At 37.1% G+C, this 23,587-nt stretch overlaps 1 protein-coding gene across 1 annotated transcript in view; it reads right to left on the reverse strand.

Annotated features, from left to right (window-relative positions):
- Positions 1-23,587, reverse strand: part of LOC150108441 (UDP-galactose translocator-like) — a 99,223-nt gene that overhangs the window by 45,699 nt on the left and 29,937 nt on the right. Inside the window, exon 3 of the mRNA XM_090390783.1 lies at positions 13,441-13,688. Coding sequence (XP_090246909.1) covers positions 13,441-13,688 — 248 coding nt within the window. The remainder of the gene's footprint in view (positions 1-13,440; positions 13,689-23,587) is intronic.

Raw genomic sequence — 23,587 nt, forward strand, 5'->3', positions numbered from 1 at the left:
TTTTCTACACGTGTTAGAAAGTTTTAACATTAACATAAAAATTTTCATACTATTACATACCATAATTAACTTTTGTTAACTACACAAATATTAATTCTAGCATTCAATCAATTTAAAATAAAGAAATCTTAGTGGAAGGAAAGATGACAAGATGTCAGATTTTCATTTAAAAGTTTGCCTAAAAGTACTCCATGTACTAAACAGATGTGTAAAGCAAGGATAGCAGGAACATTATTTAAAAAAGTACTATCATTGAGAACTCAGAAGAATTCAGGAATAGTTTGCTATAGTGGATATTTGCTATAGTGAATTTCTTTCAGAATAGCAGTTTGTCTATAAAATTATGGTCTGGAATTTGGTAAGAATGATCTCAACCCCCCACCCCTCCATTACTCTTGATAATATTCTGATTGCAATTCAAAATCAAGTTTGTCTTCTTGGATCTAAAAAAAGCTTAGTGTCCTCTCCTGTACAACACCGTACTTCTCATCTGTGCATCCTCTAACACTATATAAATCCCAACTCCACTTAGCTTTAAAATACTGTTTTCACATTTAAGACAACGCACCAAAAACTTACCTAAGAATGCCTGATGCTATCTAGCAGAGGGCAATCCACTAATAAGTAAATTTCCTTCTGCCTCTCATACCATCTCCTTCCAATGACTTTCTCAGAGATGTTCTCTTTCTACATTATGACTTTCCTACAGGTATTTTCAAGGCTACTGCTCTACCAAACTGGACACCATCATTCCTCCACTTTTCTCTAAACATGTCAAAATAAAAAGCATCCATATAGAATTTGGTTTCATACTGAACAAATTTCACATCCTTGTCTTTCATTCCAATTTGCCCTTGTTATTTGGAAAAGCCTTTTCCATATCATTGTTCCTTAACCTTCAGCTGTTCACAAAACACATCATCAGATTCCTTCTCTCTCACTAATTTTATGTCTCACATGGCATTGTTGTCTAATACATTCTGAAACTTTCAAGTGTGCAGAGTGATATAAAAAACAAGTAAATAAAGACATGGCAGTGAGGAATCTATGGTCACATCAATAGCAGTTAACTAAATTCTAAGTAATGTATGCACTACATATAACTGTGTTTTATTAATTTTTGGGACTGTGTCCCAGCATATCCAACAGTTGCCAAACGATCCTACCTGAAAACATCGATTTCAGGCCAACAGACCAAACATGCCGTGATCCTTGTTGACAAACAAATATCAGCCAAAAACATTGCAGACTCTGGGGATATCCAGGGAACGAGTTAGGGTCATTATCTATCAACATTTAGACATGCAGAAGCTCTCAGCAAAATGAGCCCCCAAATGTTTTCATGCCAACCAAAAGATAGAAAGTGTGCTGTCATCCCAAAGGATTTTAGGTCATGTTGAGAAATCAGGCACAAAATGTTTGGCTTATATTATGACTTTTGAGAAAACATGACTTCATCACCATGACCCACAGACCAAACAACAGTCAATGGAGTGGAGACACAAAGGTTCTCCACAGCCAAAGTAGTTCCAAACCCAAAAGTCAGCAGGGAAGATTCTTGTCATCGTCTTTTGGAATATGGATAGTGTAATCCTTACCAAGTACCTCAAAAAAACTGAAACTGTTACAGCAGCAGTTTATTCAACAGCTCTGAAGGAGGTACTGAAAGAAAAACACCATGGGAAACTTAGCAGAGGCGTGTTGCTTTTGCAGGACAACATACCTGCTCACACTGCTCATGAAACTCAACAGACAATATGCAACTTAGGCTTTCAATGTCTGCCTTACCCACCCTATTTACCAGACCTGGCCTCATCTGAATATTTCCTATTCCCAAATTTAAAGAAACATTTGAAAAAACAAAATTTACCACAAATGACGAAGTCATATCTCCAGCTCAGGACTGGTTTGTGCAACAAGGGAACGACTTTTTTACCTAAGAAGATTGCAAATGATGTAGCAGCATTGTAACAAGTGTATAACACTTCAAGGGGAATATGTAGAATAACGCATAAGTTACATGGTTCCACCACAATTCCTTCATGGTGATTATCAGTACTTTTCAGCACATATTTGTATTATGTACCTGTTACTTAAAAAGATAAGGAAAGCAAAATATTATTAATCAGGGATTTTAATATAGAAAATACCAACTGGGGATGCTTAAGGGTCAAAGCGGTATAACTGAGAGGAGACCTCCACATAGCCTTTAAAAGAATGCGGAGAACTGACCAGGGTTTCTGATCTAATGTCCAATCCTCACCTTCTCGTGGTGCACCCTGTTGAGTATCTACCTGGATACTGAACGGACAAGGGTGGGCTGGCAATTTGGGATTTAGCTGACTAAATTGTATTCTTATTGGCTTATACCAAAATACAAAATGATGGTACGACATGACAAAATTTCATGCCGGCTGGGGAGTCGCTCGGTTAAACAAGGCCCCCATTGTTTTTGCCAGGGAACCAGGGCAAACAGTGAAAAGTCAGCTACTGGAACAAATCTGAAAACACACCCCAACTCAACAGCGCCAGAGTTAAAGATCAGTACTATCAACATAAGAAGCCTGAATGGCAAAGAAATGGAACTAGCTGAGGAATTAGATAAGTACCAGATCAACATAATAGGGTTGACTAAAACAAAAGAGGCAAAAACTTGTGAGATCTTTCTGAGCAATAAATACAAAATGTTATATTCAGGCAATGACAATCAAGGAAAAGAAGGAGTAGCCATAGTATTCAACACAAAATACAAGGCTAATCTTCTTGAATGGTAGTCAGTCTCAAGTAGAGTGATGTGGGCAAATATGAGAATGGGGAACTGGACAATGAGAACTTATTTGTGCCTATGGTTGGTCCCACAGAGGGTTCTACTAAGGTAGAAGTGGAGGAATTTTTTGAGGCTTAAGAAATGAAAACGGAAAATTTGGTCCTTCTTGGGGATCAAAATAGCAGAGCAGAAAATGATTGTCAGACATACAAAAATATTTTGGGAAAATTTGGAGAAAAGAGCAAAGCTAATAATAATGGCAAATATCTGTTGGATTTCTGCTCAGGACATGGACTGGTTATTACTAACACCATGTTCCAACACAAAAATGTGCACAAATTCACATGGAAAGAGGCAAGGAATAAGAAAAGTCTCATTGACTATGTTATTGTTGATAGTGATGTTTGCTGCCTGTGTAGGATGCCAGAGTGTACAGAGGATTTGAAATTGGAAGTGATCACTATTTAGACTTGAGCAGGATAAAATTGAATTTCATATTGAAAAGAATAACATGTAAGAAAGTTTTAAAGTCAAATAAAAGTTGAGCAGCTCACAGATGTGAACTGTAGACTAAAATACACAAAGATTATTGAAGAAAAAAATGAAAGAGTTTGAGAACAGGAACCAAACTTTGGAGGAACCAAACCAAAAAGAGTTTGAGAACAGGAACCAAACCAAAATTATTCAGTGGCAAGCCTTAAAGAAAACCCTGATTAATTCAGCCACAGAGGCATGTGTTGAGGTGGTCTGCAAAGATAGAAAAATCAGAACTCCATGGTGGACCCAGGAAGTTAAAAGGCAGTGAAGGAAAAGTAGAAAGAATATCAAAAGTTCCTGGCAAATAAGTCTGCTTGTGCTCTTAGAGAATACAGAGACAAAAGTAAAAAAGCTAAACTGACTAAACAAAAGTCATGGGAGGACTTTGGGAAGAAGATAGAAAAAATAAATATCAAGAAGGTGGCAAAATATTCTGGAGGTTGTTGAAGCTTAGAAATGGAGGAAAGAGTGCTGTAAAAGGACTTAGAAATGATAAAGGTGACATGAAAATGGGAGAAAAAGATATCCTTGAAGTATGGAGTAATTACTTCGAAAAATTGCTAAATGAAACAAGCAGTGACAGCACAGTAGTAAAAAACACTGACCAGGCATGCAGTCAGGAATACATATCCATACTTGAAATAGAAAAAGCTATCAAAGGCTTGAAATGTGGAAATGTAGCAGGAGTAGATGATATTCAACCAGAATTGCTGAAGTATGGTGGTATAAAAGTCTTACAGTGGCCGCACTGCATAGTTCAGAACTCCTGGACAGAGGGACGAATTCTCGATGATTGGAGTAGAGCTCTGATAATACCCATATATATATATATATAAAAAGGGAAATAAAACTGAATGTGAGAATTGCAGAGGTTTCCCTGCTGAGTGTTTCTGGTAAGATTTTATGCAAGTGTACTTGAGAAACAGTTGAGAAGAATTGTGGAAGAAAACTTGGTGAAGAACAAGCTGGATTCAGGCCAAACAGACGCTGTTAGGATCAGATCTTCACTTTATGACAAATAGTTGAAAAATAATGGGAAAATATAACAGAGATCTTTATTTAAGTTTTTTCGATCTGGAAAAGGCATATGACAAAGTGCCAAGAGAGAAGCTATTCAACACGCTACAGTTATATGGTGTCAATGGGGCATTATATCAAGCAATACTTAGTCTTTATTTGAGTTGTCAGTCAGCAGTTAAAATTGAAGGAAATACAGGAAGATGGTTTAATGTTAAATCTGGTGTGAGACAAGGATGTACATTATCCCCTCTGTTATTCATTATCTATATGGATCACATTATGAAGGAAAGTGATATTAAACCTGATATCAAAATTGGAGATGTTAATGTCAGCTCTTTGCTTTATGCGGACGATGTTATACTTCTAAATAAATCTGCTACAAGTCTGCAAGATTCCCTGACTAAATTGAATAACTGTTGCAATAGATATGGTATGAAAGTCAGCAATAAAAAGACAAAGACGATGAAAATAGGCAGAATCGTTGAAAATGTCAACTGTGTTGTGAATGGAGAACCTGTGGAACAAGTAAAACATTTCAGCTACTTAGGCACGATTTTTAGTGAATATGGTAAATTAAATATGGAAATAGACAACAGAATCAACAAAGTTGGTATGGTAGGAAGTCAACTGAATAAATTCATATTGAATAAGAGAGAAATTAGTCGGAACGCTAAATTAGCTGTATACAAGACAGTGTTCAAACCAGTTTTAACTTACGAACTGAGAGCTGGGCCAGAAGTAAAACACTTGACCAAAGACTTGAGACCGCAGATATGAGAGTCCTGAGAAAGATTAGAGGCATGAACAGATGGCATCAATGGCAATATCATATTAAAAACGAGGATATTAGGAAAGAACTTGACATTGTCAGCATCCAGGAATGCGTTAGCAGAGCTAATCTCAGGTATATGGTCACTTAAACAGAATGGGCAAGGAAAGATTAGCAAAACAAGTGTTCTCTACCAGGTTGGCAGTAAAACGACCCAGAGGAAGACCAAGTTATGGGTGGATTGAAATGGTACACAGTGCCTTAGACGATAGAAATATAAGATCTGATAATGTTGGAGTCTTGACAAGTAACAGACTGATTTGGAGGAAAATTGTAGACAGGAAGTTAGTAATGATGTAAATTTTTCATGTAGTACTATCATATCCTGTACACTCCTTGAGGGTACATGGCAGGAATTTGATGATGATGAAATACCAACTGGAATAATGAAACAGATAATAGTAATTTCTAAAGCAATTTTACAATAGTAATCTGAAACATGTATGTGAACCTGACCGAGGAAATAGGATCTTGGATTTCATAACATCAACGTAACTAGTAATTGGCCATATTACTTCAAACTCTTATGTGAAGAAATAATAACTGGAAACAAAGAGAGGAATTTTTTTTAAAAAAAGCTAACTCTGAAGATATGATAAGTGATTTTAGAAGTATTGACTTTTTGTATGTATGAATCCCACTCATAAAAGAGTGGGAATGTATTGGGGTGGGTACTGGTTAGATAATCCAGAAACCCTGCTCTAGAGTCCACATGCAGAACGGTAATAGGCAAGGTCTTTGCCAAGTGATATTCATCAACCACCAGCAACAAATGAGAAACTATAATTTATTCAACTGGACAACTGAAGAGCCATATACTCAGCTAATTTGGAGACTGTTCAAGGGAATTTATACTGAGTAGCTAGCACTCAGGGACATCTTGCATAAAGTCCAAGTTTATCTCTAGAAGCAAATTCCACAAGAAATCTAGAGTTGGCCAACACATAATCAAGTTGTGAAAGAAATATGCTATTTAAAAAAAAAAGTAATGGAATAAAACACACTGACTGATAAAGCAGCTATTAAGTGTGACAGATAAAAATAACTAACATTAACCAAATTATTAATCAGATTGTAAAACAAAATCTGAAATGAAGTTAGCTCGGAATGATAAAATTAATCCAAAAAGCTTTTATAGATAAGAAAAATAGGATAACTAAAAAGAATTAACCATAATTAACACCTTGGAAAAAATTCTGAATGATTCAGCTGGCTGCAGAAAATCTAAATAAATATTTTACTAGAATATGCAAACACTGATTATTATTATTAGACAACCATCTCTATGAAATAAAGACTCAAAGGAGAAAGCCCACAGCATCTACCATTACCACCCCTTAAACTTGTTCAATGACAGAGCACTCAAGACTGCTTCTGGCAACCCATTCTATCCATTCACTGCTCTTCAAAAAAATCTAGTTCTCATGCCCTTGCTAATCATACCTTTATACAGCTTCCAGGTAATCCCTTGTTCTCTCCCATCTAGTCATGTATTGAAAATTTTCTTTAGCATCTACTATATAAAACAAAACCCTTTTAGTAACTTATATGTTTCAATCATTATCCTTCTCTTCTTCACCTATTAGCAACTCCACCGACCTGTCATCATTTGGTCACATCATTCTGGACCCATCTAAACCACTTCCACAGGTCACAATAGTATAGATAATAGTTATATCATATCCCTATAGAGAAGATCATTCCTTATCCCTCTTTGTCAGCATGAACAGCCAACTTATCTGCCAAGCAATAATTCAGAAATGTGCATGGCCTATACACTAATCCCTCAATTGTATTTCTTAACTTTTGCCATCCACTTAATCCAGTTTTGTAACATGTCCTCTGACTTTCAACTTCCTCTTCACCATCACCTTCATATCCTTAACCTCATCAATGTTCTTCAATGTACTCCAATCAATATAATACACAGTTTGCAATCTCTTCAGCACAAAAGTGCATAATGTTACTCTTTCCCACATTTAATGTCTGTTAACAAGTTCATGCCATGTGTCACATGCCTTATTCTGTACCAGTACAAACAAGATACATCTCGGCATGAATGTGTTAATTTGAAGAAACTTTCAGAAATAAACATGGATAGACTTCATAAATTAGTATTGGTCACTTTTCACTTACTGTAAAAGGTTAACTTCTCCCTGCTATGGTTGCCCCAGCATGTAGTCATGCACCTTTTCATACATATGCTACTGTCTGCTTTATTCAATTTTCAGGCACTCTAATGGATGCAGACAGTCTACCATTAGTAGAGTGTGAATTTTCAAAATTTTTTAGAGTTACTTACACTAAATTTTGAATTTTTCTTATCATTGCAGACAAAGATATTCCATGCAAAATTTCAGCTTCTCAGCCTGAACAGCCAACTTATCTACCAAGCAATAATTCAGAAATGTGCATGCCTATACACTAATCCCTCAATTATACTGGAAAATCTATTTGCTTGTCAGATAATTGGGGAGTAACTGAAGATAAAGATACAGTGCTGTACCAAGTCAGTGACACACTAGTTCATTCAGGAGATGCTTAACTGAGGGTTTGGTTCTTTGAAGTTTGGTTAATTGATATATCACTATATGCTTATATATATAGTTGCAAGCCTGGTTGACAGGGGGTTTAATGTATCCACTCTCCCTGTGGCTTCAAATCCTGCTGCTATGAGCATGGATATTTTGTGAATGCCTTTAGATGGTAGATAAATTTAATTGCTTGGTGTGGAACTACTACCTCATAAGAGGCCTGAAGTAGCATAAAAAAGATCCATGTTTGGTCTATAGGACAGGGCTTTCAGATTATTTAAATTTTGGTCATCCCACAGTACTAATACAAATATATTATACAGGCTAATGGCATTTTCTTAGTGAAATTCATATAATATGTGTATACATAATTCTAATACATTATGTCAAATTTAGGGTGCACCAAGAGGAATCAGCCACACTTCACAGGTTAATGGGCCCAATTACTGATAGGTAAAGAAATACAATAATTTCACAATTTGGTCACCAGAAACTACGCTAACCGTGATGGTGTATCTATCATGGTCTAGTTCTTGAAAACACTCTTGGAAACAGGCATCCATTATTATTATGTGACACCTCCAGGGAGTCCAAAGACTCATCGAGGGAGGACACCTACTCTACAACTCTCTGTCAACACCACTCAATCCAACTATGAGCTGCAACTTCATCTATTGCCCACCACCACCACCACTAGTATTTCCACAGACAATCAAAACATCCATGCCCACGGTGGGATTCGAACCCACAGCCTTTTGGCTGGAGAGCAGATACACTAACCACTCAGCCAACCAGGCCGGCTAATAAACCAACCAATTATGTATTATCTAGTTGACTATGTTTAACTGTATGCCTTACTGAAAATATGGCAGTTATGTTTTCAAACAAGGCATACATTGACTTCATTTATAGCTTGCCTTTTTGAAATACCAACAGTGACTTCCCAGATCACACTTCTGGCGATCCACTCCACTAATTCACTGCTCTCCAAACAAATAATCTAGTCTGTCCACACACCCTTATTTACCAAATTTTTACATAACTTCCAGGGGTGACCTTTAGTGCTCTCTCTCTCTCTATTTGTCATGTACTGAAAATTTTCCTTTGTGTCAATCTTACAGAATTCCCTTAATAAATTATAAATTTCTATCATATCACCTGTTATCTGCTTATCAACCAAACTCTGTAACCCACACACCTTCAACATATCCTCAAAGGGAGCATTCCAGAGACCTGTCAACAGCTTGGTTACTAGTCTCTGAATCCTCTCCACCACCTCCTGACCCCCCCCCCCCCTCAACAAACCCAAGTGACCAAATTTCAGAATTAATTGGTAATATATCTGAATGTCACATTAAGAACCAAGTTCAAAATAATATGTAACAAGCAGTTCTGGAACAGGTACTCTGTGAATATCTGAAAAGCTAGAAATTTCTAAATGAGAAGAATACTGTTTTGAGGATGCTAAGTAAAGGGCATTTATATGCATACCATTTGCTACAAGTACAGCACCCTGAAGAAGCAGATTATGAGCTGTGAGCAAACATTGGGTCAAAACCTGGTGTGTAGATACACTTTATTCACCAACAAAGTGACATTTACTCAAGACAGAGTGAATAAATAGAGAAAGAGAGGCAAATTTTCTTTCGCTTTCTGTGAAAGACTTACTACACTATTTTCTCAACACACATTACTATGGAGAGGAAACTTGAAACCATGGCCCTGAGCTCCCAGGATCCCTTTAATGAAACACAGGTGTTAAAAGTCCCAGGAAAATTACAATGCATCACACATAATGAAGAAATGAGAAGAAATACAGACAATTATCTAGAGAGAGGAAAAGTATATTAGAAGTAAAGAAATGCCAATGCAGATCAGAGCTTGAAATGCAAAAACAACATTGAAAGTATGAAAATTAGAAGAACTGAAAGAACAAGCAAGGAAAAAAGATGTAAGAATTCTAAGAAGTTAATGAAATCAGATAGAAGGGTAGTGGCAATTACTGGAGTGGAAACTACAGAATCATCTATAGTGGAGGAAAGTGGAGATACAGTGCCTGTCAAGATTTGGAAAAGGCATTCATGAAACAAACTTTTTTGGAGTGATCAAAGGATAATTAAGCAATTGTATGCTAACTAGAATATAAATATATGAATACAGGAAAATGAAGCAAATGCAGAAGTAAAGAAAGGTTTACATAAAATAAGGCTGTGTGTTATCACCCTTACTTTTCAACCTCTGAACAGAGAATGTGAGCAAAGTAATATAAAAAAAAAGAATGAAGAGTAAAACTGTAGATGGAGTGAAAATACATATGCTTTGCTAATGATATAGTCGTATTAATTGAGAACGAAGAGAATTTAAAACATCTGTTATGTAGGATGGATGATGTTTTATCTGATTATGGACTTAAGATAAAAGCAGCAAAAACTAAAATAATGGTGAAAGATCCAAAGAACAAAATATGACAGTGAATAGAGGTAAGAACATAAAATCAATCATATATTTTATTATTATTATTATTGTTCCGGGAAACTCCAAGGAGTCGACAGACTCATCAAGGGAGGCCCTAACATCATGTCAAGAACAACTATTCAACATTCACACAGTATCTATCATACCTTGCCTTGAACTCATTCACGGTCGTAGCACCCACAACAGACTCTGGAAGCTTATTCCACTCATTTACCACTCTCCAAGTAAAGAACCTAGCTCTAACACCCTTGTCAACCACGCTCTTGCCCAGCTTCCATGCATGGCCACTAGTCCTCCCACCACCAGTCATATTTTCAAAAATATCTTCTGGATCAATCTTATAAAAACCCTTCAGTAATTTGAATGTCTCAATCATATCACCCCTCCTTCGCCTATCGTCCAATTTCTGCAACCCACAAATCTTCAACCTATTCTCATAAGGTTCATTCCACAGACCTGCTATCATCTTGGTCACTCATCTCTGGACCCTCTCCACTTCCTCCCCATCACGAAGAAACCCTGGTGCCCATAGCTGGGCACAGAGGATTATATCTTGGAGTAACTATTCAGAAAGATGTAAACTGAAAGTATGGAAAAGAATTGCTATGGCAAAAGAAATACTAAAGAAAAAGAGTTCATTTATTACAAGTAAGATAAGTACAGAAAAGACGTACAGAAAAGATTTATAAAATGTGCTGAGTGTATTCTTATAAATTACTGAAAGATGGACTATTATAGCAGAAGAACAGAAAAGAATTGAAACATTTGAAATGGTTTTGAAGAGTATTACTAGGAGTAAACTGGCAAGAAAGGAACCAACAAAGAGGTCTTGGTGAAATAAAAAGAGAACTGAATATTGAGTTTTTGTTATGTCTCCATACTTGGGACTAACAAATGGATTGTAAACACATTAAAAGAAAGATGCCATAATAAATTTAGTTTAATCCTTTATCCAAGTGTGAGCAAACAAAGTTTGCACCTGAAAGTATCTTCAGGACTGGGGTAAGGTAGTACAACACCGGGCAACTTGTTGCCCGGTGTTGTACTACCTTAAAAAAAAGAAAGATGCCAGGAAAAAGAAGAGGATGGTTGAAATATACAATCCTTAGAAGAGGTGTTCAGATTAACTAAAGAGATAAACTACTAAAGAGAAAAGCCAAAAATAGGGAGATCTGGAAGAAAGAACTCTCCATAGCAAAAGAGACTGTTACTTAGAATGATGATGTGAAGTGAGTAACCAAGATGAGACAGGTTTGTGAAATGTTCTCTATGAGGATAAATTGAGGGTGTGCGGGTAACAAAGTTTACTTGATAGAATATAATAAATTTAGTTTAATCCTTTATCCAAGTGTAAGCAAACAAAGTTTGCATCTGAAAATATCTTTAGGACTGAGGTAAGGTGGTACACATCCCTTGGCAACTCATAGCAAAGGTGGACCAAACTCTCATCACTCCTTGTCTCAGTATCTCCCATAATGCAAAGCACATCTCCTTGCGGACATGTATACTGCTATGCATTAAGGGAAGGGCCACTACCCAGAGTGGTGATTTCTTCTTCTTCTTCTTCTTCTGCAGCTTCTCCCACTTAAGTGGGGTCACTGTTTCTTATGAGTCTCCTCCACACCTTCCTGTCTTGGGCTGTCACCACATCCAAGTTCTTCATCTTCAAGTCCTCTTCTACCAGCTCCCTCCATCTCGTCTTTGGCCGCCCACGCTTCCGCCTTCCTTGCACATCCATCTGCATGACCCTTCTTCCCACATATTCGTCCTCCCTCCTCATCACATGACCAAACCATCTCAACCTTGCCTCCTGTATTTTCGCTCCTAAGTTCGTAACTTTCACTGTTCCCCTGACATAGTCATTTCTCAGATGATCCTTTCTGGTCACACCGCACATCCACCTAAGCATTCTCATCTCTGCTACTTCCATCCTGCTAATGTTATTATTAGAGGTCAATGGAGAGGTCATATTTACCTATACGAGTTGCCAACCGGTGTACCACCTTATTATTAAATTATTCTGGATTTAGAGTAAGATATTGGAAGTTTATTTTTCACTTGATTAGACTATAATAAATTTAGTTTAATCCTTTATCCAAGTGTAAGCAAACAAAGTTTGCACCTGAAAATATCTTCAGGACTGAGGTAAGGTGGTACATCCCTTGGCAACTCGTAGCAAAAACTGAGACAAGGAATGACGAGAGTTGGTCCACCTTTGCTACGAGTTGCCAAGGGATGTACCACCTTACCTCAGTCCTGAAGATATTTTCAGGTGCAAACTTTGTTTGCTTACACTTGGATAAAGGATTAAACTAAATTTATTATAGTCTAACCAAGTGAAAAATAAACTTCCAACATCTTTCTCTAAATCCAGAGTAATTTAATAATAAGGTGGTACACCGGTTGGCAACTCGTATAGGTAAATATTACCTCTCCATTGCTTCTGCCGTAGTATCACCACTCTGGATCTGCCTCCCACTGAGGAGACCTCAATAAAGGTCGAAACCGGTCTGGGTAGTGGCCCTTCCCTTAATGCATAGCAGTATACATGTCTGCAAGGAGATGTGCTTTGCATTATGGAAGATACTGAGACAAGGAGTGATGAGAGTTTGGTCCACCTTTGCTACGAATTGCCAAGAGATGTACCACCTTACCTCAGTCCTTAAGATATTTTCAGGGGCAAACTTTGTTTGCTTTCACTTGGATAAAGGATTAAACTAAATTTATTATAGTCTAACCAAGTGCAAAATAAACTTCCAATTTACTTCATAGACATAAGAAAGGGGAGGAGGTTATGGCAAAAAAGTTACTAGGAATTAAATTTATAAGAATTCTGCAGAAAAAGTTTTTCAATACATGACAAGTAAGGAGAGAGAGCAACGGGATCAATAGTAAAGACCGTGTTAGAGTGAAATGAGAAGAATGGGTTGCCAGAGACATTTATGAGCACTGTCAGGGAACGAGTTTAAGGAGAGGTATGATAGGTACTGAGTGAATAAGGAATTAACCTTGAAATTTGGTTGAGTTCTCCTGGGGCATCGTGTATATCAAATATATTTGAAACAGATGATACTATTGTTATGCCAATTTCAAAAAATCTCTTTAGAGATATTAGTTTAGAAAGAAAAAATGATTTCAAGTTTATCTACTTATTTTATTAACAGAAAAGTTTTTATTGCACCTTTTTCTTAATTGAACTTAAATTTTGTGATTCTGAATGGTAACAGAATATAAAGCATTATATATGAGTATTTAATACTTGAACAATCCAAACTTACCTTAAATGTATCAAGTGGTTGTTTTATTACTGTAGAATATAATGCAGATATCCAACGTTTAACACTACCTTCATCTATCCACACCATCAATAAACATGTGACAAGTTTTATCACTTCTGCCATCACTACAGCTGTGCTAGCCATAAATAAATCCTTCTGTGTTCTGGCCATTCTCATTGTGAGATTTAAAGCTGCATTTTGTACCGTGAGTGTAACCAAAGATGCATATTTTAAAACTCTCTGCGTCCCTAAAAAACAACAATAACAAAACATTACATGTATGTATGTCATCATCAAATTCCTGATATGTACAGGATACTATGACAGCACTACATGAAAAGTTTAGATTATTATTTCTCTGGGGGGGGTCTTTGTCATGCCATCGCTAATAATGCCAATGTAGTGTAGCATGTGCATATAAATACATATATACATACAGTAATCCCTCACTTATCCAACCACAGTGGGAGAGCAATGCTAGATAATTGAAGGATTGGTTAACTGAAGGTACATTACTTGGAGCTGTACACACACCCCTCCATTATACCTATAATGGGTTTGCACATATTATTGCTAAGCGTGAAAACCTTTATGGCATTAGATGTATGTACACACACTACACTGCTTTCTCAAAAATACTGTCAATTAATAATAATTAATTATTAATAATTGACATTATCATCATTGCAATGGTCGTAGTGAGCAGACTGGATCCCCAATGTTGTGTTTGATCTCCAAGATATTCTAATGGGTAACTGAAGCAGCAAAATTGTTCAACAACTCCAGAATTTCTCCTCCTTTTACTAATGCATTGCCAGACCTGAATTCTAATGACTTTCAAAACTTCTTTTATGCATAAAAATATGAAGTAAAGTAGTTTTTATCACTAATAATCATATACAGCATTGGGCAGATGAGAATAATGATTGACATACTGATATGAATAATAATCTGTGAGGATCAGCATGGATCTGTTAAGGGACACTCATTTCAGATCTGATTGCCTTTTATAACTAAAATAACAAAAGCGGTTGATGAGAGAAAGGCATATACTGCCATTTTTTTTTGACAGAGTGCTGCATAAGCTGATATTTAAGTTACAGTATATAGGTAGATATCAGGTTAGCAATTGGTCATATCAGGTAGCAGAAGGTCATAAGTGGGTAATAACTTCTATTTAACCTTTATGTCAATGACACTGTCAGCAGATTGCAAGGGAATATTAGTTAGTTGTTTGCAAATGTGAAGTTGGGAAGGGTTATTAGTAATAATACCAATATGACAGCCCTTCAGAAGAGTTTGAATAAGCCAATCAGATGGGAAAATGAATGGAAATATCAGTTTAATTCAACTAAACGTAAGGCCTTGAAAATTTGGGATCCACTGATGGGAGGCTAATTATTCTATTGGTGCAACTATACAAGAGAAAGTGAAGGAGACAAAAAATCTTGGTGGGATGATTGATAGAAATTTGAAGTTTAGGAGACATATTGCAAAGATGGTGAAGGTAACCCAGAGGATTGCTGCAATACTCAGGACATTGACCAATAAAGACAGAAGTGTGGTGATCCATTGTAAAACCCTAATCAATCCACATTTGGATTACTGTGCTTGGATCTGAAAGGGATCAATTAACCTTGAGGAGAGTGAAGGGTGTTATCTGCCTAGATACCAAAACTGATATCAGGATGTACACAATGTTAGTTATTAGGAGAGACTGAGAACATTGCACTGCAGAGTTGGATGGACAGAAGACAAAGAGGTGATATGACTGTTGAAAGGTAGTTAGAGTTTACATTGGGGAAATTTTTCATGTAGAACAAGAGGAAAGGGTCATCTCTGGAAGCTGTGAATTAAAGTGGTTAACAAGAGGGCGAGAAGTCGCTTTTTTTGGGAAGGGGGTGGTTGAAGTGTGGAATGCATCCTAATAGCGTGGTGCATCAATAGTGAATGAGTTTACAGAGGGACAGGAGAGAGACTATGTTGTCACAATGAATCCTGTGACCTCATGGAGGTCCTGAATAACAACAACATGATTACACTAAGATTTTATTAAGTTTAAAAGGTCAAAAACTAATGTTAGGTTTAAGCAAGCAAGAGAAAGGAAACATGTTTTAACAGCTGAACTAACTGTTCCAGACTAGTCAGTAATGGGTGCAAAGTGCAGAAGATATTAAAACCTATTTAAATAGCATCAAACAGTTTAAACAATCATTCTGATTAATGTTTATGCAGAGTGCTTCATTGAAGAAATGTTCTATACCTGTACATAATGTCTTTCTTTCTTTCTCTCTCTCTCTCTCTCTCTCTGTGTCCTTCCACAGAATATGCAAATTACCAGAGCCTCCAGGCTCAACTAACAGACTTATTAGAATGGAGGGGGGGGGGGAAGGTCTCTAAGTTCTTCAGTACATATCTTGGTGGAATGGCAGTCTGACTTCAACAAGATAAATTAGGTGTACAAGAAACAATCTCCAGGATAGGAGAAAGGTGATAAGTTCTCTTTACTGGGTGAGAAAAGTTTATTCACAGATCAACATGAAATACAAAGCAGAAAACTTCTTTAAAATTCATGTGCCACATTCTAAACAATTTCATCATCAAATTCCAGACATATACCCTCACTGGGGGTGTACAGGAGATTATGATAGTACAACATGAAAAAGTTACATCATTACTAACTTCCTATTAACAATTTTCCTCCAAATTAATCTGTTATCCGTCACCATTCCAATATTATTAGATCTTATAAGGCACTTTTTACTGTATCAATCCACCTAGATCTTGGTCTTCCACTGGGTTTTTTGTTTCCTGCCATCCAGGCAAAGAACACTTGTTTTGGTAAAATTTCCTCTCCCATTCTGTTTAAGTGGCCATACCACCTAAGATTGGCTCTGCTAACACATTCCTGAATGCCAACAGTGTGTTCTTTCCTAATATCATCATTTTTAATATGATACTGACACTGATGCTATCTGTTCACACCTGTAATCTTTGTCAGGACTCTCATATCTGTGGTCTCTAGTCTTTGATCAAGAGTTTTATTTCTATCCTAACTCTCAGACTTCTTCTTCTTCTGCAGCTTCTCCCACTTAAGTGGGGTCATTGTTGATGATGAGTCTCCTCCACATCCTCCTGTCTTGAGCTGTCACCACATCCAAGTTCTTCATCCTCAAGTCCTCTTCTACCAGCTCCCTCCATCTGTTCTTTGACCACCCACGCTTTCTCCTTCCTTGCACATCCATCTGCATGACCCTTCTTCCCACATATTCGTCCTCCCTTCTCATCACATGACCAAACCATCTCAACCTTGCCTCCTGTATCTTCACTCCTAAGTTCGTAACTTTCACTGTTCCCCTCACATAGTCATTTCTCAGACGACCCTTTCTGGTCACACCGCACATCCACCTAAGCATTCTCATCTCCGCTACTTCCATCCTGCTGATGTTATCAGGGCCACAGTTTCTATAGCATACGTCATAGCTGGCCTCAGTACTGTCCTATAGATTTTGCCTTTCAGATTGATCAGCACCCTCTTATTGCATTACACTCCAGCCATCTTCCTCCAGTTCCTCCAACCCGCTTGTATCCTGTATCCCACTTCCTTCTCAGCTCCTCCATCTTCTTCCACTGTTGAACCTAAGTATCTAAAGTCCCTCACCTTCCTGAAGACATTTCCTTCCAGCTCCAGATCTGTCTCCTGGGCACCACCCACTGTGCAACACATATACTCTGTCTTACTTCTGCTCAGTCTCATACCTCTCTCTTCCAGTACGTTTCTCCATCTTTCCAGTTCAGTTCCCGCTTCTTCTCTTGAATCTGCACACAGCAAGATGTCATCTGCATACAACATTGTCCAAGGCGCATCTTCTCTCACCTCCTCCGTCACCACCTCCATCACAATGTTAAACAGAAACGGACTTAATGCTGACCCTTGATGCAAGCCAACTATTACTTGAAAACTTTCTGTCTGTCCTAGACAAGTCCGAACACTTGTCTTCACATTTCTGTACATCTCCTGCAGCAACCTGACATATTTCTCCGGAACCTTCTTCTCCCTCAGACACCTCCAGACTTCTTGCCTTGGCACTCTATCGTATGCTTTCTCCAGATCAATAAATGCCAGATGTAGATCCCGTTGTTTCTCTCGAAACTTTTCCATCATCTGCCATAACCCAAAGATAGCATCTGTTGTTGATCTACCAGGAATGAAGCCAAACTGTTCCTTTGCAATCTCCATCTCCTTCCTCAATCTTCCATCAAGAACTCTTTCTAGGATTTTCATTGTGTGGGACATCAACTTTATTCCTCTATAATTCTTACAGTCTTGTGCATCCCCTTTACCCTTGTAGATGGGGACAAGAGTACTCTCCCTCCATTCCTTGGGTATATTTTCCTGTTGGCAAACTTTCATGAAAAGGTCCCACAGCAGGTCAATTCCCTCTTCCCCCAGTGCCTTCCATGCCTCCACTGGAATCCTGTCGGGGCCCCCACCGATTTTCCATTCCTCATCCTCTTCATGGCCTCCATCACTTCCACTCTACTGATGTTCTGCACCATCCCCTCAGAAGGCTGCCCATCTTCTCTGTGAGTCCTTGCATTTTCCTCATTCAAAAGTCCCTCAAAGTATATTCTCCATCTGTTTCTTATGTCCATATCCCTCCATAATACTCTTCCTTCAGTATCTTTGATCTGCCTCACATGTAAGATGTCCTTTGCTGCTTTATTTCTACATTTTGCTAGTTGGTAAATTTTTCTCTGTCCTTCCTTTGTTTCTAATTGATCATACAGATCTTGATATGCAATGGCCTTCGCCTGGGCCACAACTCTCTTGGCTTCTTGCTTTCTCTCTCTCTGTACACCTCTCTGTCCTCTTCCACTCTTGACTCATCCTACTTCTGCTTTGCCTTAATCTTAGCTGTCACTGCCACTTGTACATTATTATTCCACCACCAACCCTCCTTCTGCTCTCTAATCTTTCCAGATGTCTCACCAAGCACCTCGATTGCACAGCTCAGGATTACTTTATGAATTATGTTTCCCCCCAATCTTGTACACTTTCCAGTCCATTTGAAATCCTCTCTAACACCCTCTCCCTAAAACAATTCCTCACACTCTCTTCTTTTAAGCGAAACCACTTAATTGTCTTCATCCCATGGCTTCCAGAGATTCTAATCTTCGATCTTATTTTAAAGTCTGCGCACAGCAGTCGGTGTTGCTGTGCCACTTGATCTGTTGGAATTACTTTATAATTTGTCACAATCTTAAGATGTTTTCTTTTAGTCAAAATGTAGTCAATTTGTGAACTGTTGTTACCACTCCTAAATGTTATCAAATGTTCTTCCCTCTTGTAGAAAAACGAGTTCACAATTGCCAGATCAAATGCTACTGCAAAGTCCACAACCTTCTCTCCTTCCTGGTTCATCATTCCCACTGCGTGGCCACCATGCATCCTTTCACAGTCTCTATTCTGTCTCCCTATGTGTCCGTTCAAGTCTCCTCCGACAATCACCATCTCGTTTTCTTCCAGTTCCCTCATTTCTTCATCTGACACGTTCCAGAACTCATCTTTCTCCTCTGCTGTACAGCCAACTTGCGGGGCATATATACATAATACGACCACCCGCTCTTCTCCAAGACCCAATTTCATTCGCATGATCCTGTCATTCCTTCTACCCACTTTCAGTACTTCGCCCTTCATTCCGCCACACACCACAATTCCTACACCATTTCTTCCCTCGTTATTCGCTCCAGAGTAGAACAATTTATATCCATCTCCTAGTTCCTTTGCCTTTCCTCCCTTCCACCTTGTCTCCTGCACACATAAAATGTCCAACTTCCTCAGAATCCTAACTCTGACTGATAAGTTAAAACTGGTTTGAACACTGTCTTGAATACAGCTAGTTTAGTGTTTTGACTAATTTCTCTCTTACTCCACATAAATTTATTCAGTTAACTTCCCACCATACCAGCTTGGCTAATTATGCTGTGTATTTCCAAATTTAATTTGCCATCTTCATGAAAAATTGTGCCTAAATTGCTGAAATGTTTTACTTATTCTATAAGTTCTCCATTCAGGATGCAACTGATGTTTTCAATGTTCTTCCCATTTTCATTGTCCTCATCTTTTTGATGCTGATTTTCATACCAAATTTATTACTGCAGTTATTCAATTTAGTTAGGGAACCCTGCAAACTTGTACTGATCTGCATAAAGTAAAGAGCTGAGATTAATCCACAATTTTCATATCAAGTTTAATACCACTTTCCTTCATAATGTGATCATAAATGATGAATGCGGGGCATATATGTATTCTAACTGCTGATTTACAACTGACGAATAGACGAAGTATTGCATGAGTATAGACTAAGTATTGCGTGTCCCATTTACACCATATAACTGAATTGTTTGAAAAGCTTTGCTATATTTAGCACCTTGTCACATGCCTTTTGCAAATCTACAAAACTTAAATAAAGATCCTTTTATATTCCCATGATGTAAGAGATGTAATAAAAACAACAACTGCTTGTCTTCAAGTGAAAATCTGATGCTGACAACCTCTGTTTGGTCTGAACCCAGCTTCTTTCCAAGCTTATCCTCCACAATTTGTCTTAGCTGTTTCTCAAGTATACTTGCATAAATCTTACCTGGAACACTCAATAGGGAAATTTCCCTATAATTTTCACATTCAGTTTTACTTCCCATTTTATAGATTGGTACTTTAAGCATTCTACTCCAATCGTCTGGAATTCAGGCCTTCTGAATTATGAACTGCAGCCATTTTAAAACTTTTACGCCTTCATATTTGAGCATTTCTGGTCGTATATCATCGACTCCAGCTGTCTTCCCACATTTCAGTTTTTTGATAGCTTTTTCTACTTCAAGTACTAATATATATATTCATGATTGCATTCCTGTTGAGTGTTTTCTACCACTATGCTATAAGCAAGTACTACTCTAGACATCTAGAATATCTTTATTTTCAATTTTCAAGTCAACTTTATCATCTCTGATTTCTTTTAAGTACTCTTTCCCCGATTTCTGAGTTTTTTCAATAGCCTCTAGAATATTTTACAATCTTATTTGACAAGAACTTTTGATAAGCTTTCTCCTTTTTATTGATCCTCTTTAACTTCCTCAGTCCACCATGGAGATTTGATTTTTTCTATCCTTCCAGATTACCTCACCACATGCCTCTCTGGCTGAATCAATGTTTTCTTTAGGGTTTGCCAATGAATCTCCAAGATTTGGTTTTTGTTTTCAAATCTTTCATTATTTCTTGAATAATGTTTGTGTATTTGAGCTTACAGTAACACACCCTTCTTTTCAATATGAAATTCAATTTTATCCTGCTCAACACTAAATGGTAATCACTTCCAACAATTTCAAATCCTCTGTATAATCTTGTGTCCTGAACCAGTGGGAAAATATCACTGTCAACAATAGCATAATCAATGGGACTTTTCTTATTCCTGGCATTTTCTCTCCACATGAATTTGTGCACATTTTTATGCTGAATCATGGTAATTGTAATAACTAATAGATTTAATGTGCAGAAATCTAGCAGATACTATTATTATTAGCTCTGCTCTTTTCTCCAAGTTTTCCTGACACATTACATCTGGTAATCATTTCCTATTCTGCTATTTAGATCTCCAACAAGGACTAACTTTTCCTTTTCTGTGTCAGCTGCCTTCTCTAATGCCTAAAAAAATTCCTGCACTTCTTCCATGGTAGAACCTTCTGTGGGACCATAGGCACAAATAAGTCTCATTGTCCAGTTCCCCATTCTGATATTATCCTGCATCACTCTACTTGATACTGTCTACCATTCAAGAAGATTACCCTCATATTTAGTGTTGAATACTAGCTAATCCTTCTTTTCGTGATTGCCACTCCCTGAATATTACATCTTGTATTTGTTGCTTAGAAAGAGTTCACCTATTTCTGTCTTCATTCTGGTAACACCTATATCAATCTAGTATTTATCTAATTCTTCTGCTAGTTCCATTTCTTTTCCATTGATCTTCTTATGTTGATGGTGTCAATGAATTCATCAGTTAAATGATGTCTTGTAGCCATATCCAAGAATTTTGCTGTCATGAAATGTTTTCTTCTTACTTCACACAGGTAATGGAAAGAAAAGATCACTCCAAAATGCATGCTTTTATGCTGTGGCTCATTTGCATATATTGCTGACAGTGCCACTCAATTGTATACAACAGACAGTATCACTTTTTAAATAATGCACCTTACTTTCATATTCCTACTCAACCCCCCCCCCATCTGAGTTTTCTATTTGTTCTCTAATTTATGTAAAACCAGTGTAGTTTGATGAAACGTAACCGGCTTTGATATGCTGAGGCAGCATTAGAATTACAGTAAAAAAATTGCATAGATATAGGCAACCTTTTGCATACACAACAGAATGCAACATATCACAAAAAGAAATGAAAATATTTCAGAACATTATATAAGAAAATGTCAAAATCTGTATCACATTTGAAGAAGCATCTACACTTTCAAGAAAAAAAGCAACCTAGTGATTTATCTCCAGTGTACAATTCAATCTACTCCTGTACCAGTAATGTTATTTGTTACTTTAAAAAAATTAGTGTCCACGACAGCAGAGGGTCTTTTTAATACATTATGTACTTTAAATGATCATGGCTTTAATAAAGAATAGTTGAAAGCAATTTAATAGTACTTTTTTCTGATAGTGCTAATATGGCGTTGGGAAGAAAGTTTGGAGTAGCTATTATGATGTTAGAAAATTTTCTTGAAATCATTTGGTGCTGTTTAAATTGATTGCAATTATCATTGAATGATGCAATTTCTGAAATAAAAGAAGTTAATCACTTAAAAGTAATTTTAGATAAAATTTATTCTATTTATGACCAATGTAATAAAAAAAATCAAACCAAGCTAGAAACTGTGGCTAAAGAATATGAAACTGAAATTAAAATTGGTCAAATACTGGGACCATGATGAGGTGACATGTAGTTTATAAGCTGCTGCTACTTTTATGTTGAGCCAATACACCAGAAATTGGTTTCAACCTAGAGTACATTAGTACCATGGGTTGGGAAAGGAGAAACTTGTTTGCTAACTATTTGATTTAAAAGCCTGTATATTGTATTCCTTGGGAAACACTGTTCCATAATACAACAATAGCACAGATAAAGGAAGAGGAAAAGAAACTTGTTCTGTGGGTTTCAAGGTGTACTGTGAAGGGATATTCGGCAGCAGCTGCATGTGTTCCAATGGACTTAGTACTGTGTGGTGGAATTATTGATACTATTTCAGCTTGAACATTTGCCATGGAAATATTTATAGAATACAAATACTGCTGAAACCAAACACCTGTGTGAAAGTAGGAGGAGTGAGTTGGAAAAGATGGCTTATTAATCAATTTAATTGCTCTCCTCTGTATTGAGTCAAGAATTTTGAGGGACCTCTTAGGGATTCCACTCCAAACATGAGAGCAGGTTTAAAATTTTAAAATCATATTTTAAACTTTTGGAGTGGAACCTAAAAATTTAAAATATGAAATTGATTTGAACGATGTTTGGGATGTTGTAGATAATAATGTAGAATTAAAAAAGTTTCATTTCCTGCAAGAGCACTGCAGGAATGGAATGGACTGCCATTGGATGTTGTGAGTGCAAGCAGTGTGAATGAATTCAAAAATAAGTATGATAGCTGGTGTGTGTAGTATGGGACCTCCCTCAACGAGTCTGACTCCCTGGAGGTCTCTCTTAACCTCCCTACTGGCCATTGTGAATGAAATAATGACACCAAATTGCACTTCTTATCCATGTTATTCAATGGGTTTTAGAGCTTCGTATCCAGATTTATCTCGATATCTATAGACGTCGTGGCCAGTTGGGGGGATTAATAATAATAATAATAATAATAAATGCTGGCAAACATGCCAAAACAATAACAAATCTGACCTTTTGATAGAGTAAGAGAAAGAAAACCTCTTTATTTTCCACAGAAAGAAGTTACAGTACATTATCGTTCTCATGACTTGGAAGTAAAGAGTATGATAATGTACAGAATCAATCAGTTCTCATGGTAAAACCTCTATTTATTCCATGTTTGCTGGATATACAAAGTTTAAAATAAACAGTCTATTCTGTTG

Source organism: Typopeltis vanoorti, chromosome 3 (genome assembly GCF_054136105.1).
Source record: "Typopeltis vanoorti isolate ZY-2024b chromosome 3, IOZ_Tvanoo_1.0, whole genome shotgun sequence".
In the NCBI taxonomy this organism is placed as follows: domain Eukaryota; kingdom Metazoa; phylum Arthropoda; class Arachnida; order Uropygi; family Thelyphonidae; genus Typopeltis; species Typopeltis vanoorti.